Consider the following 17,568-nt stretch of genomic DNA (forward strand, 5'->3'; position numbering starts at 1 on the left):
TCCAGGTAAAAGCTTGAGCCAGGGTGCTATTATGATTAGCTAGTCACATGTCAGATCCCACACATTATTTAAACAAACCAAAATGAAATCACTGCTTGTTGCAACATTCCTTCTTTTCCATGTCAGTTCCTAGATGCCAGCAGTCCATCTACCACTGCATCGATCAATCCAGCTCCTTGTAACTCACAGCTGTTTAAGAGCTGAACCTTTATTTACTTGGGTCTCCTGCTCACATCCACAAGTTCTTATTCACCTCAGGCACACATACAAAAATGTTGGGAGCTGGGGGGGAAATGACAGAGAAGGTATGAAAACTTGTGAGAGCTTCTTTCAGACAGCAAGGAGAAACCCTCAGGCAGGGGTGATGTGAGTAGCCCCTCCTTAAGGCAATGCTTTATAATTTGTTCAGCTTTACCTCTAGTGGACCCCGAGGCAAAGCAAAGAGTTGATGGGGACAGCCAGGTGTAGGAGAAGAAAAGGTTGACAAAACCGTTTAGCCTTCTCTGTCTCTTTAGAGTTAGATTTACAATTCTGACCTATATCAAATCTATGCTTTGTGCAGAATCATGCTGAACCAGACTACTATCCACCTTACTCATTCTTGGTTTGCTGTGTTAAAAAAAAAAAAAAAAAAAAAAAAAAAAAAAAAAAAAAAAAGAGAGGGCGGGACAGAGAGAGAGAAAGACTACCACAACTTATATTGGCAGGCACCTCAAAAATGGATAACAGGATACATTTTTGTACTAAAATCCTAACTGTAGAATAACTGTTTTGAATCGGTTAGTGGTTGCATTCTCATTGCATGATCTTTGGTAAGCATAATAATAAACACTAAATGAAGCAAAATATTGCCATCGGTGAAAAATCTGTTTAGTTAAAAACTGCAGAAACAAGTCAACAGCAATTTACACACTTCCCTCAGTTTTGGAAATCTGAAGCATCCAACATTGCTTGGACAAAATTGAGAATACAGTAGACTTTTCAGCGTAACTCTACTTAAATGACAGTATTGGTTAAGAAAAACAAGGTATACTATTGAAACCAAAATACATAGAATCAGGTTTCTTTGCTAATATTTGCCAAAGAACTATTAAAAAGAAAAAAAAAAAAGAAAAAAAAACAGTTTAAATGCAAACTTTTACATCTCCAACACGTTTTACATATTTCAGACAACAAAAGAATGCACATACATTGTATGTGATAATTTTTCAAAACTAGCCATTACATTTTCACAGATTAAAAAAAGTCTGTTTAAATATTTCATTTCTACAAAGTGAATTTACATTTTAAGTACAAAGTGCAAATACTACAGTTGTTCTTATTGCCTTTTGGTGAGGAAATCTCCCACATGTCAAAGAGATCTGCCTTGGATCAGTAAGCTGTTCACCCTTGCTTCTTAGAAACTTGCTGAAAGACAGTTGGAAAAATTTTCATTAATGATGTCCTCAAATAATCAAGTATAAACATTTATCTCTTTGTATTTCAGCGGTATCCACATGCTACTGTCAGGACAAGAATTCTACACACACACACACACACACACAGGAAATACAATGATCCTGCCTTGTAGTCCTTCATGGCATATATGAAGAGGGGTATGAGCAACATCTTTACCATTTCTTACCTGTAGCTGCTTTAAATTTATACATATCAAACACTCAGTTCTAGCAATTGCCTAGGCAAGTCCCTGCTGCAATATACCTTTCAATGGCATGTGATGCATACGGAATGGGCTGCTGGCCAAAGTCTTATGAACATTCTATAGTTTCCTTGTAAACTTTAGGCTAGGCTGCAAAAGATCCTTTGGGTCTCATTGACAGTATGTCAGTATGTATGTGTGTGTTTGTTGGACAGGGTGGAGCTGAGAAAGGGAAATACACGTGGCCACTGCCTCCGTTGGGTCAGATCCATCATGTACTTGACCTCATTTAGAACAACTGCTGGTGGTACATTAGTACATCTATATCTGCCTTCTTTCTGTAAGCTTCAATGTGTGTATACAACTACAGATGTGCCCATATATAAAAAAGTATTCAGCAATACATGCATAAGCACACACAAACATATATTAGAACTACTATAATGCACTAGTCAAAAATGAGCTTTTGAATGCCCACCTCCTGAGTGATACCAATCTGATCACTCCTTCTCAGATGAGTGGTTTCTTTTAACCAGCTTCCCAGTCCAATTCCTTTCTAATAACTTCCTTTCAAGTGAAAACTTTTGTGATGAAAGCCACCTTCTGCATTTGCAGCCTTGTATTGTTCAAGTATGAAACTGCCAACAGATGGTTTGCTGAGCCAGCCTTAATTCAAGGCTATCATTTGTCAGCAACAGCTTTTAAAATAATTGGTGCTGATTCAGCAAAATTATTGGACAATATTAAAAAAAAAAATAGAAGCTCTAGGACACTTTTATTACAGATTCTGCAAGTCAGAATCAGATTACAAGAAAGGGGAGAGGGCTTGTCATGCTTCAAGTGTAATGCACGTGTGCCAGTAATTGCCATTATATAATTAAAATAACCCCTTTGAATGTTCTTGAGTTCCGACAGGATAATTATTTTCAGGCTGCTTTGTTTAAAGTGTAAGTGATTTGTGGAGGGAACTTGAAAAGTTAAGACCACAAACATTTGTTTAAACAAACAGAAACTTATCACATCCCTCAAGCTGTGAGAACATTTTATATTCCATCAAAGGTATGTTGGAGGTCTCTGGTAAAACCCACAACCAATGTTGAGCTTGCCTTAGGAAGTGTGAACCTAACATCAAACAAATCAGAGACAAAGCAAGTAACAAATTGGCTAGCAACAATGACAGGAAGGCTTCTTTGGCTTGTGGGGAGGTTCACCCTGGGTTCATTTTTTAACAAATTAATATAGCTTTCTGATAGATGGGAAGACATTGACCACAACTATGGTAATGAGGTATTTTTAACCAAATTCCTATTTTCCCAGATACAGGATTACCTGAGCTGATGTTATAATACCCTTATATGAATACCTTTAAAAACAATTCATCACTGGAACAGATTCCCCAGGAATGTAGTCACAGCACCAAGCTTGTCAGAGTTTAAGAAGCATTTGGACTGTGCTCTTAAGTTATATGGTCTGAATTTTTGGGTAGACCTGTATGGTGCCAGGAGTTGGACTGGATGATCCTTATGGGTCCCTTCCAACTTGGGATACTCTATGATTCTGTGATTCACTGATGTTTTTGTAGGCATTAACCATTTAATTTCTCTAAATACAAAAGTGAGGCAAGAACAGTAAGAAGTTGATTCTCTTACTAAATGATTAAAATAATTGGCAGATTCACAAGTCCTTCTTCAGACACATGTAAAAGTATCACGAAGTTGTGCCCATGTTGTCCAGAAAAGTGAATCTTTGGGATTAATGATTACAAAAATAGAAATACAGACATAAGAAGATTTTTTTTGTTTTGTTTTTTAACTTTCTCCCTTGTCTTCCATTTGAACCTCTCCTTTTCAATGTCTAATTTACCTTGATTTAAAAATTCTACTTTTGTGCCTTTTTAGCTCTGAATGCCATGTGTAACCAAAACTCTATGAGTGAAAATACACTGGTGTTATTCAGAAGGGCAAGACAGAGTCTTTACAGAAAACTGATGCAAAAACAAATCATGGATTATGTTGTCAGGGCACTTGACATTTTATTTGTTGCAATCATTCTACAGACCAAACCAATTTTAGTTTTAACATACATCATCAGACTGATGCAAATCCTATGTTCTCCAGCATCATTTTACAGAGTCAGCAAAGGCATTTCAAAGTGACAGCTCTTTTCTTTCTACTAAGATCTTAAAAGGTATCTAAAACCACTATAGAACAATTCAGTGGTACTCACAGAATATATAGATTTTCATAGGGTATGGGAAATACATGGCTTCTTGCACAAAGAGTAATTTCAATCACTGTAAGTTTGCATCTATGGTATGACACAGGAAAGTTAACAGAATTCAGTTAAAGCAAAAGGTGAATGAAGATGCAGCACACTTTTTAAAAGTGTATGGGAATTCTGTCATTCAGGAATGCAGAAGACTTATATGAAGGCTCAGTTACAGTCATGTAATTATCACTAGCCTGGATGTCACTACACTTTACTAGGAACATCCACAGGCAGGTCTATTCCACTTTGCATTTTGGTACATTTACTCTGCACCTGTAGTTGACTGAATGACTTTTCTTAGATAAAAACAAAACCAAGATTTGTTAATTAGGATGCTGATCTATGTTTTCTTGTAGAATAGCAGACTAATGCATTCTGAAGCTGCAATGATACAGAAATGGAGATTTTGCTCTCCTCAATACTCACCTGCCTGCTGGATGAAGTGCTCTCAGTGTTGGTTTTAGGGGCTGCTAAAAGGGGGAAAAGAAAACATTGTAAACATGACTTGCAAGTTATATGTAGCATCCTAAGAACTGAAGCCCTCATTTTGAAAAAAAGCAATTTTTAGAGCAGGGTAACTGCACAGCTTTCAAATAAATGAGAAAATATTACACATCTTTAACTGAAACATCTCTCTCTCTCTCTCTTTTTTTTTTTTTTTCCCTTTCCTCAGTATCAGCATTGCTTCTTTCATATGAAAGCTGGATAACAGCATTTCTGACCAGCTAATACGTGGCATTTGCTTTGGACAGACTGCACCTATTCAGTATTGAGTATTTCAAACTTATTAAATCTTTAGGAGTAAATATAGCCTATTATGCTTGTGGGAAAGAAGCATGTAAAAGCAAAGACTGTCTGGAAGTATTCACTTTACTTAAAGATATTGCACAGGAACAGCTCTAGCAGCCAAATATGTTGTTCACATTTAATCTGCAAAACAGCAAGGTTATTGCTGCTGGCTTTTAAGTTTCTGCTTAGTGTCAAAATCCAAGATGGTTCTCTAAAAGAAGAGAGAAATAATAAAAATAAAAATTGATAAAAATAAACCAGTTATATCAGTCTGCTGGTTCATTCAATTTCACAAGCAAACTTGGGAGGCTGGGGAAGAACTTACCCTCTTGGTTTTCTGTGTCAGTTTGCTAGTCAATCAAGCTGCATTCAGACAAAGACAAACTAAAGAGGACCTTAAAAAATGCTTCAGAAATTACCATTCCCTTAAGAATATATGTTTTGCAGCTCTCTGGCTTTTACATTGCTTCAAATGGTTCTCACAAGACACCTGGGTCTCACACAGAGTGACACAGTCACCTCCTTATCTCAGCTTTCACACCTCAGGTGACAGGGTCTCACCTATTCCTAGAAATACAACTCTAGCCCTAGGAAAGTGGTGATTGAATCCTTTTGTGCAAGTAAAAGGATTATCAGTAAGGAAATTTTAACTACTAAAGCAGGAGAGACAAAAAAAATACTGATATTCTAATAAAAGCTATTTTATGGTCTTGTCTTAAAAACATGTATTGTTAGGAAGGCAACCAAATGATCTAGTTTAGAAATGTTTTCCAACTGGATGCTCTTAGTGCAAAAGTATTTTTTCCTTCCCAAAACAAATATTCTTATATTTATGAGCTTTCTGGGGGAGAAGCACTCTTCTGCATAAGAATCATTATTACTTCAGCCAAATGTGTGTGATCTTCATATAATTTAATGTATTTTAAAACTTACTATTCTGAAACGGGTAGTTTATGGGAAGCAGGAGAATCCTATTTTTTTTTTAATTTTTTTTTTTCCCACTGGAATGGGCACTGGAAAAAATGGATCTTGGTTTGAATCTTGCTATAGCTTTCCTTTATGTCTTGGATCAATGATGTCAGACCCAATTTCACCTAGTACCAAAGCAAAGAGTGCTAGCTACAGCAGGATAAAATTGTTTTGAGGTGGATGTTAAAATATGAAGTGACTATAGTGGCCTCCGTTTTAAGACACTGGATTACCAAATAGTGTAAACGAAAAATAAAGTGTTACATTTCTTTTTTCCACATTTATAGCATAAAGACAACAATATTCAGCCACCCTCATATACAGTATTTTACCTTTGCATAAGTGAAAATTGCAAGGTATTATTATTAAGTCCACAAAATATCAGAAAAAAAAAATCTTGATTTCATGTTTGTTTTGAGAGATCAATTTCTGTGAGACATGGACAATTTACTTTATTAGTGCAACATAGAGCTGTTCCTCTTTTCTGCAACATACCCTTTCTATACTTGAATATAACCATTTCCCACTTGCCATGCTCTTCATTTCCTATGACTCTTTTATTTTACTTTCCTGGCTTCATCTTAGGGTCCAAAGCAAACAGAACAATTTGCCCCCATTCATTTTCTACAGCTTCTTACAGCATGGAGTTACTGTATATGTTCTTCTATTGTTTACAAAATATTTTAGATTCTTCTTCTTTTTCAGGAATTGTGTGATTGAATTCTGCAAGGACTGTTATACACTGTAAATAATTGTTCCTCTTTCTATCAGTTTTGCAGCAAGGTAACTGGCTGTGTACCAGTAGTTGTCCCACCTGTTTGGTAGATGACCACATTCCTCACATCATCTCTAAACCACATTTGAGAAATAAGTCATTAGAAAGCTCAACAATGTTTTTGCCTCCCAGCAGGAATTCAGGAAAGCATGGGTGTGATACTTGCACTCATTCAGAACACATCACTATAATGACATTGAACAGGCATTTCAATAATGATATGATATCAATGGTATTGTATCCTCTTAGGTTTCCTGCTCTAAATGTAGAAGCATATATCGAACAAACAAGCATCTAATGGGCTGAAAAGCTTTTGTTTCTCAGAGCAAAGTGTTAATTTGCATACCCAGAAGCTGCTTTCCTGTCATCTACCCTAAGCAAAAGCTATAGGTTGAAAAATCTAGACAAAAAGATAGAAAAGGTTCTTACTATGGCGTTTCTTTGTTTCTGCTTTACCTTCTTCTTTTGTTACTCCCAGGCAACCCATTAATTCTTGAACTGACAAGGACTTATCATTGTTCACATCACAGTATTCCACAAACTTTTTCACACATTTTTTGGGTTTTGATTTCTTTCTTAGGAACCTTTTAAATGGCTTGATTTCTTTCTTTCCAATGTCACCACTGGAATTTTTATCTAGTTGTTTGAAATACCAGTGGACTACTCTCTCTTCCAGAGTGTGATTTGGATCAGGTTCTGAAACCCTGAAACAGAAAATAGGTGTTAAGTCTTTATTCTGATACAGAAACCCCGGGTTATTCCTTTGCTTCTGAATAGTTAAAGCATTGTTAGATGTTTTGCTACATAAGCCTCTCTGCTTTTGGCTACTAGTTTCTTGCAGTGAATACTTCTCTTTTCAGTTTGGCCAACTGCATCCTAAATTTTATCCAAAGGGCTATAATCTCCTTTTAGTTAATTCTCTTAAGCTGTATTGAGGTCAGCACAGTTCTCAGAACATTGCACCTTCTCCTTTCATTTCCTTAAACAAAGAAAACTGAAGAGAGAAATAAACGAAAGACAGACATGGCAGGAACATGAAAACATATAATATACATAACTGAAGTATGTCAACAGTCAACATCACCAAATACCTAGACTCAATTACAACCCATGATGGATGCTTTCAGATAAAACACCAAAATGTACTGAATTACAGGGTGAGCTATAATAATAAATGCCCCGTCCTTTCAGGTAGTAAGCACCTGACCTGCAGATGCCCAAAGTTTGCCAACACTTATGTATTTTTAATTATGCCTATGGATGTTGAAAGCATTTATTTGTTTTAGAAGCAAGTAGGCAAAACATATATCAGGAAGGCAGCACATATTCATCAAGTAAAGGCTGACAAAAAAAACAAAGACCAAGGCACAGTTGCACCAGAAGCTACAGATAAATTTAAGTTGTGCTGCTGATGAGAACTCAGCCATCAGGTGTATCTCTATTTAGTGGACATATTCCACAGTGGTAACTTTGAAGTAAACTATCCTAGATAGATAGGTTCTTGGAAATTTACCCTTTGTGAAGGCAGGAGAAGAATTACTTCTCAAAGTTCTTAACAATTCATTCACCACTGCCAGAGTCCTTTTAAAGACAAAAAAAAAAAAAAAAGGATCTGAAACCCACCGGCTAGAAGACAATGATGGATCAGAGACTGCATGCACCATATCTGTGGACAGTGCATCCAAAACACTCGTCAGGAACTCATTCTTCTTGGCCCCTGGACAACCTAGAAAAAACAACAGATTTTTTTTTTATTGTCTCCTATTTTTATGACATTCAACTTCCAACAGTATTTCAAAGTTAGGGATAGATGCGATTCATGTACACAGAACTCCCATAAATGGTGGAAAAATTTAGAACCTAATTCAAAGAAAAACACCTAAATTCAGGCATATATCTGTATCATAGAGCAGGAATAGCAAAGCATCCCTTTGATGTCTAGTAAGGTGGTTTGTATACCTTGGAGTCCTCTCTTTCAGATGGGGCATTATTCTTACCTCTTTAAGATGCTTTATCCATGTTTTCACATTTTGAAAAGAGCAGCTTTGAAATAATAGAAGTTTGTCCATCACACAGACCATTTGAAACATTGACTAGAAACCCACAGCACAACACCTCTTTCAGATTTCCACCTTTGCTTCTCTGAACTACCATTGGTTTTCTCAACACACATTCTCTTACTGTATCATTTTTCTGATATTTAAAATGGCAGTCAACTCATTTCTTCTTTCGCTTTTCTCTAGGAATTAATTACCACTATACAGTACTTAGCAAAATAGGATGCTGTTAGATGGTTCTTTGGATCACACTGTGGGAACCTATGGTGATGCGAGATCATCCACATAATTACATTCCTTATGCTACAAAACTTTTGTCTGAAAGAAACTGACAGCGCATTTCATACACATAATACATTAGATAAATGTATACTGAAAGATCCACTCTTAGAGCAGTGCAGCTGGAGCAGATAAATCCATCTGACAAGAGAATGGTTGTTGACACATGGAGGTATGCTTATACAGCACACCTGCTTCCTCTCTTCTTCCCTATAGCCCTGAGCCAAACACCAGGTCTTCACCTAGCCCTGTAACAGCTGAGTTAAATTCTAATATGATCCATGAGCAGTGACACAGACATCACAAGCTTGAAGCTGGAGGCCACCATTCACAGCTGATTCTGTGCTGGAAGCCCACTTACCTACAGTTCTTCTTGGAAGTCAAAAAGGAAAATGCTCTGAAGGGTTGTGGGAAAGGAAGATAAGTTAATCAGAAGGTATTTATTATTTTGTTAAACTTCTCAGTGGCTTCTGGAGCAGGTAGTAGAATTATCTGTGCCTGAAAAGCCTCATCTTGCCCAGCAAATTATTTTTTAATACATCCCATGTTGATCCAAAGAAATGAACCTGTGTTATATTAGCCCTGAGCTGTGTTACAGTAAGAATAACTCAGCTATTATGCATAGCAGCAACAGCACCCATTACATGTTATTGTCCAACACATTCATGAATTTATGAGTTCCCTATCTCTTATGAGTTTGCCTTCTGCACCAGGGATATTTTATTGAGTAACTATGAAAGGCATATGACAAGAATTCAGTGAAGCAAGTTCCACTGCACTAAAAGTACCCATCTGAAACCAGATGTCACTCTCCTAGAAATGTTCCTTTTCCTTTAGTCTTTAACCAGGATTTTGGTGTTTTTTGTTTTATTTTGTTTTCTTGTTTGTTTGTTGGTGTGCTTTTATTTCTGCTACAACTGGAGTGAAAAGGGAAAAAACCAACCAACCAAAACAAACAAAACAAAAACACACACACACAAAAAAACATAGCTATGATTACAATCCTAAATTTGAGTTCAGTGAGACAAGCTCTTGAGCTATCTCTGTCAGCTACAGAAATGATAAAGGTGGCAGGAGATTAATAGGGAGGGACAGAGGAGCGTATCAACAGGCTCCTGGCAGTATTCAGTACATAGTTCAGAAGTATACTCTTTTAGAACAAAGAGTTTTCTAGTAAGTAAGGTCAAACTAAGTTGTGCACTGTGATTTAAATGAAACCCTGTAACTTTGAAAGTCACAAAAGCCCTTCCACCCAGAGATGAGCAGACAGAGCCCAAACTGCTCCAATCCAGAAGGCACATCCAGCCACGCTGCATGGCAATGTGCCTGAATAAAGCAACCAAGTCTCTAAGTAATCTGTTGAGTTCAGCACTACATCTTGCCAGCACAGATTCTATGCTGGAGGACCAGAGCTGGTTCTCTTCAAAGCACAGGCAAAAATTGCTCTCTCCAAGGCTGCCCACGTAGAACTGTCATGAGTGATACAAGCTTCATCCATTTCTTGCTGGGGTTGTTACTGTCATAAAACAGAAGCCTGAATCCTACTCCAAACATGCGTTGTGAATTGATACAGGGCTCTTGGAAACTGCAGACAGTAATACCTCAGTGTATAACAATGCAGCACAATAAGGAGACAAGATAATTTGACTTTTGGTTTGTTTGTTTCTCTTTTTGGGATATATGATAATGTTAATATCCAATTTGATTTAGGAGCACCATCTGACTTCTTCATGTCAGTTATTAGTGTATTCCTGAATCATCTGTAAGAAACAAAAAAGTTTGCTTTGGGTAGTTTCCACTGCTGTCCAGGGAGCTGCTGTGCATACATATGCTACAGATGTAGGGATCAAAATCATGATTTAGCTTAATATTTATGAGGTACAGTTAGGTAGGAGAAAGAATTAACTTTTCAATTCACAAGAAATCACAGGGGGAAAAAAATCCACAGTTTAAAGCCAATCTCTGACACTTTTTCCCAAGATTAAGAAAGGTTTCTAAATGTGCTTTGCATAAAGTTGCAATAGCAGCTGACAGTAACAGAAGTCTTCTCATAGAAAAGAAATCTTGCTGTTAAAACAAACATTATCTGTTGCTGTGGAACATTCTAAATTATAACTCTACTGCTTAACATAAAATGACACCCCACAAAATCCTCACCAGTTAAATACAGAGAAAATATTCAGTTTCTCCCAATTATAATTTTTGCTGATGTGTGGGCAATCACACAGCAATTTACCTCACAGTGAAATCTCTGTTCTTTGCAGGTGTTATTAACTCAAAATAATTCTCTGGAGGCTTCATGCTGAGCTTTAATTTTCAACAAACTTGCGGATGAAATGGCAAGACTAGGGGAGCTTTAGCTTGATTATAATGAATAATTCACTCTTAGTGGACTAAATAGAGAAAGGGAAAGCACAGTTTGTTATGAAAGCCTTATGTTTCTTACTATGGTTTAAGTGTTACAAATTTTTCTTGTGCAGCTGCTTGTCCTGTGTGGATTTGACAGCTTACATAAATAATAATTTTTTGTCAAAGTGTTGAAGTTGAAACCACATGGAGTTACCCTACAGGTTCAGAGATGTAGCACAAAATTGAGTGTTTGCTTTAAGGATAGTTTTACTCAGAGTAAACCTTAGACCAACAAATACATACCACAAATGGAGAGAATACACAAGCACCTCATTTCAACTACAGCATAAAGGCAATCAAAGAATCTTCATTATATTATTATATACCTCATATTTATATATACGTCTCCATAAACATATCTTACATTAATATGAATAATAGATTTTTGGAGTTAATCTGTGGATAGGTACCTGTAAACCTTCTGAAGTTGGAGGTTCCTGCTTGGTTGATAATAATCTATTACTGTCAATCTTGGAAGAATATCTTTTACTGAACATCTGAAGTTACAGCAAGAAACACATGTTCATTTTTTTTTAAATGTTCATACAATAGATAAGATTATTCATTTTAAAAGGGAGTTTACATTAATCTTCCTGCAACGGAGGAAACTCTCTTGAGTCGGTCACTAATGTAACTAAAAGTATGGCAACTTCTGACTACCAAATCTAAAATTCCCCTTTCACTTCCTCTTTGTTTATATGAAAATCAGACTTAGCAGTGTGCTCAAACACTGAAATATCTCTGTAGATTATAAATAAGTTTTGATCTGCCTGAAATCAGAATGAACAGAACTATTGATATTTCCTTTGCAGCTTGGACTCTACTGTAAGAGTGGTATAAGTAAAAACTGAATTTAACAAGATTTGTCAGTGCTAGTGGTTGTGCTTGGAAAGCAGAAAATGAAGGACAAATACTTTTTCTTGGACTCTTACACTATACAAATGTATATGTAAAGTTCATGACTTTATTTCTGTTGACCTATATAAATCACAAAAAGTTTGTGTTTGTCTCGTTATGCACAGGGCTCTCCTCATTTTATGGAGGACTTCCTGAGCTATGCCTGAGCCCCATTCCAGAAGAAAAAATAAAAAATAAAAGCTTCCAAAGATGAGTCTGGGAACTGAAATTTGTAACTCTGCTGGAGACTAAAATCATGACCTCAACAGAGTCAGTGGTTTTATGGCTCATTACAGTTTTTCCCTTACTGCACCTCTGGGTAACCTCTCACAAACAGTAATTATCTCCCTCTTACTCTCTCTATCCTACAGGATTTGAGGACATCATCATTTCTCCTTGTTAACATCCCTCAGGTATTGCCTTTTTTTTAATTTTTTTTTTTATTTTCTCAAATACTCTTACACATTAAAAGAATTAAGTTAAACTCTGATCCATATTCTCCCGTATCTGTGCTTATCCAAATTTTGTGGTTCTTTTCTTCCAAATGTATTCTTTTGGCCTAGCAATGAGATATCACCTCTCCCTATATATTCAGCTTCTCTTAACCTTTCTTCTAATTTCTTCTTAAATTGTTCTGTGCTTCAGAGCGCCAAGACAAGGCCATTCTTATAACCTTAAGACTGACCAGAGATCTTGCTGATGGCAAGTCTTGAGGAAGAATCCAATATGTTTTTCCCTGTAGCACTGCAGTCAGGGTTTTTGTGTCCTGAACAGACCAGCACAAAAATAATAAAGGACAGAACGGATGTTAGCTGGAGGGGAGCTACAGGTCCGTTGCTTTGTAGCCACAGAGCTCTAAGTCTTACAGGGAAGAAGTATTATTTCTGGAAAAGTGCAGGTATCAGATTTCAATTCTCCATGTTTATTTATTAACTTTGTTTTTGTTACTATTTTAAAATGATCTTTCTGTTCAAATTTCAGGGGTGGGGAAACAGAAGAGTCAGCAAGGGATGCTCTTTCAGGGCCCTACCCTCTGATCCCAGACATTCATATCATACCAAAGTGCAGAGAGTGGGATTTGCTGAATTTAAGTCTATTGAAATGAAGCGTCTCACCCATAACCATTATCTAAGCTCGGTATAAAGGAACACATTCAACACAGCCAACTTCCTTAGACTTTTTCTTAGAACAGGATAGGTTAGGATCTCCCTCAAAATGTCTCTCTTCTTCCCTACTGAGGAAGCCTAGACCACTAACCTATGCTCTCAGATAATGTAAAGCTGCTTGTGATGAATTCTGTATGTCTGTTTTGTAAGTTCATTTAGGCTCAAACTACTCTTATTTTCCAGGTAAATGTTGTGGAAAGAAGGGATAATGTTCATAACAGAAACATGTATGATCCTATAAACAGTTTTTGCAGGCAACTGAATAACAAAATTGAGATAGGCTGATAGGAAAAGCAGCTCGTTCCATTTATTTCAGTTCTTTAAATATTCTTATTAAACAAGGAAAAGAAAATTAGAATGTCATAGCATAACACAGACAATGTGAAATGACTAACTTTTGACTACCACTTGTTAGTTTGATTATTCCTCTGTAAGAGTTTGAAAGGGATTTAAGAAGCAAATTTCTTGCTTCTAATTGTTCAGGGATTTCACTGTGAAAACAGGAAGAGATGAACTGTAATTCTCTCTAATGCCATGCAAAATACAAAGCAGAACTTGAGAAGGTCTGTGGATTTTATTTGCCTTTTTAAACATTATTTTGTGGACTCCTACCTTCCTAGTTTGACTAAGTCCAGGAAAAAGGTCTGAAAACTCAAATAAGGAGTTCTTGCTTCCTTTGCTGCTTATCTGGACACAAAGCAGCTGATGTTTTTATTAGGTAGTCGCTGCCTATACACTATCTATGCCAGTTTTAGAGGCCAAAGACATTTCAGTACGTTGAGGAAAATTTGAAATTATGAACATTTATGTTCAGCCTGAGCCAATGTAAACTCCTAACCTTTAGATGCTTGTCACCTTGCCACCAGAACATGATCTGCAATATAGCCATGTGGATCCAGTTCCAGTGTAAGAAACACAATGTATTTGGCCAAAGTGTTTGCACCATGACACAAGTCAATGAACCCACTGATTAGGACACAGACAGAAGAGCTTCAGGATTAGCAATGGGCACCCAAAAAGGTCAAGAAGCAAAAAAACAACTGGATCCAATTTTCAGAAAAGTTTGCCTTACAAATATGGTAATATTTCATGACTACCTGTCCCTGAGATATACAGATGGTATTTCTGACTGCAGTAACACTTTCTACTATAGCTTATTAAATTTAAATATTTTGAAATCCAGTTTTGTATAGTATGTTATGGCATCTGAATCTCCACGTTATCACTCTGAGAGTCTTAACAATTAACAACCAATATTACTCAGGGAGTCAAAATGCAATCTTTTCTAACAGAAATTTGCTACGTCTAATTTACTTGTATTTTCATTGTGCTGTTATGTTACCTCTCAGGAGATGGGTATAAATAACCATATTTAATTACCTCTATTTAAATATCCATTAAAAAGGAAAAGCTATTACAAAAGAAGTCTGTTGTTGCAATTATGGAAGTGACCTCACAAATAAGGTGCATGATTCTGGTCTCCTGCTGGAAAAATTGAACTATGGGGACTTGCTTAGTGGGGATGTTTTTTACATTACTTAATTAATCTAAGCAGCCTGCTCCTTGGAAATGTGCCTGAAAAACTGTCTTTTCTAGAAAACTTTCTGGATATCTCTTACTGAGACTGTTATCATTGGAGGCATCAGCTAAAAATCCCCAAAGTATTCATTCACAACTAATGCCACAAGAAAGCTCTCTATTCAGATGCTAAGAGCATTAAAGTAAAATTAAAGCTACAGTCATTAAAGCAAAAAGATGAAGGAAATTCAGAGCTGAGTTAGAAATTCAGTCAGCCCAGAAGCACAAATTTATGAGAGCTATTTTTGAAGGGTCCCTGCCCACAGAGTGGTACCAGGTGTTCAGAGAAAAGCAAAGCTTTCATGCTACTCTGCGGTCCTTATTCTGTCATAACATGGGATGGATGGAGATGTAAAAGACAGCACTTCTTAAAAACACCATTCAACACCTCAAAGGGTCATACATACATGATAGGTGCACTTCTGAAACACTGCTTTGTTGTCTTTTTTTTTTTCTAAATCCAATTGTAGACATGATACAGAGCAACCCTACCTGTGGCTAACAAATGGGAAGTCATAAAGATGCAGTGATGTGGTGTGTCTCTTCCCTGGAGATGAAAGCAGTGGCAGAACCACCAATTATAACCATTTAACACTGCTACAGGGGCACCAAACATATTGTTGTAAAAGGAGACGGGGAAGGAGGTAACAGAAGGGAGGCAGAAGATCTAGATAGATTGCAAGCAGTCAGGTGAACTATCAGAATCTAACCCATGCTAGATTTTGCTTATACAGATACCTACAAGAACTGAACTTGAATTAGAAGTAAATTTTTCATCAATTTTATTTGATTATTTTTCTCCCTCACTTTCATAAATTGCAGATAAAAGAATTAGAAATTGGATTGCAAACACAGAGGGGAGCTGGGAATAAGGAGAGGCAGGGACGTCTATTTCTTGGATCATTAATTATATAATAAATTTTAACTCAGAATGAATTTTTACAGCAGTGATTAAAAGAGGTTTATAAAATGGAAATTCTGTAAGTAACTGAAGAGAAACGAGTCAGCAAGAAGCACTAAAGTATTACTTGAATGCTATGGAATGAACTAGTCCTTGGAAACCTGGCATCACAAAAATCTATCCATTTTCTTACGTAGTATTTAATTTGAGATTGGCAGTTGTTTCCTTCCTGGATACTCTCCATTAAACACGACAGACTTCCTCTGCAAATAACATTTCAAATCTCACTGCCTCATCCTTTGTTAAATAAAAAAGCTGTAAAATGACTAATACAAAAGCATAAATACATCCACACAATTGCTCATTATGAAACTTTTACAAGGTATGGTATTATGCAAGAATGAAACATCCTTGATTCCTGCTGAAGGAAGTGGGGATACTGTGACAAATTGCAGGCTCAGGCCTTAACAATTAGACTCTGTTCATTTAGTTTAAAAATGAAGATCCACTCCTAATTCACTGTTACCCAGCTCACTTCTCCAGGACTGACAGAGAGCTCTTTACCTCTAGCAGGATTGCAAACAAACTTTCTTTGCAAGTTGGCATCTGTCTGGAATTGGATTCCCCAAGCCAAATATAATAGTGTCCCTCGTTAAACCACAATAAACTAATATTCAAGTAATGATGAGCTTGACTTTATCCCACCAAGAGCAGGGCAATTCGGAGTTAAAACCGATGCCATGCTTAATTTGCCATTTACAGTAAGCATTGAAGAAATGAACACATAGTGCTTGGTAGCAAAGATCCTGCAATGACAGAAGCACAATGGAGTAAATTAAAGATGGAGATGAATGTAATTATGGTTCTAAAGTGTCTGCCAGGAGGGATGCAATGCAGCTGACTTCATGTAAAATAGTTAACGGCCTTTGTTTTGATTACAAAGTGCCTTGGGTCATCTTACACCATGGAGATCCAATTACATGATAGCACTCCATTATGGATTATGAGGACAGTTTCCTCACTGGACCACTACACTGTATGCTAGTTTCATTGTGTACGGTGTGGTCTGTTTCCCTTGTGTGCTGCACGTCCTAGATTTGCTTGGGAACCTAGCTGCAGCCTTGTCAAAACCTGGATTTCATTATATTTTGTGCAGAAGCCCACTCTACAATCTTTAGCACAATGATAATCAGGTTGCCCAGAGTCAGTCATTTAGTATTAGCAAGTAATGTCCGATAAGGATGAAAGGAGAGGGTATTGAAAACTGAAAACCCTCTCAGGCTTACTAATTGTGGGACAAAGATATGGAGAAGTACTCTTCAACAGACAGAATTGTTCTGAAAAAAAAAAAAAATGACCCCACTTTATTCACAGGCTGACATGATAAGGACTGTTTGGAACTGATGTAACATTGAGCTTGGGTACACAAGTATAGGAACATGTGTCTTATTTCTGGAGCAGACTATGAAATCTCATTTGTTGACAACACAACAACAGCAACATAAAAAAGGGGTTCTCTGGCATCTTGCTATCTGCTGCTGCATAAATTCAGACAGATGGAAACAAGACAAATGTGATTTCCAGACATGGATTTTGCAACAGCAAGTGCCTGCTTATGGGTGAATGGAACTGAAATAATGACTCTGATTATAATTCATTCACTCCACATTTCCATCCTAACGCTCCTGTGAATACTTCTTCGATATAAATGTGTGTACTCCAATATTGATGTAGTAAGTAGTGGTCATTTTCCATCTCAAGTGAATGAGAGTAAAGCACTCATTCAAAATCAGAGGTCCACAAGCCATGCTTGGAGATATACAGCGCTGCAAATTCCAACT

General features: G+C 36.8%; 1 protein-coding gene across 7 annotated transcripts in view; it reads right to left on the reverse strand.

Annotated features, from left to right (window-relative positions):
- Positions 1 to 630: 630 nt before the first annotated feature.
- SMOC2 (SPARC related modular calcium binding 2) overlaps positions 631 to 17,568 on the reverse strand; it is a 146,493-nt gene continuing 129,555 nt past the window's right edge. For 2 of the 7 annotated variants that reach the window (XM_066994084.1, XM_066994087.1), the window contains exons 10-13: positions 8,064 to 8,166; positions 6,897 to 7,144; positions 4,334 to 4,374; positions 631 to 1,407 (exon numbers count right to left, since the gene is read on the reverse strand). In XM_066994084.1, coding sequence (XP_066850185.1) covers positions 1,384 to 1,407; positions 4,334 to 4,374; positions 6,897 to 7,144; positions 8,064 to 8,166 — 416 coding nt within the window. In that variant the 3' untranslated portion in view covers positions 631 to 1,383. Of the gene's footprint in view, positions 1,408 to 4,333; positions 4,378 to 6,869; positions 7,145 to 8,063; positions 8,167 to 17,568 lie in introns of all 7 variants that reach the window. The other 5 variants (XM_066994082.1, XM_066994086.1, XM_066994085.1 and 2 more) reach the window with 3 other exon arrangements.

Source organism: Anser cygnoides, chromosome 3 (genome assembly GCF_040182565.1).
Source record: "Anser cygnoides isolate HZ-2024a breed goose chromosome 3, Taihu_goose_T2T_genome, whole genome shotgun sequence".
Classification (NCBI taxonomy): Eukaryota; Metazoa; Chordata; class Aves; order Anseriformes; family Anatidae; genus Anser; species Anser cygnoides.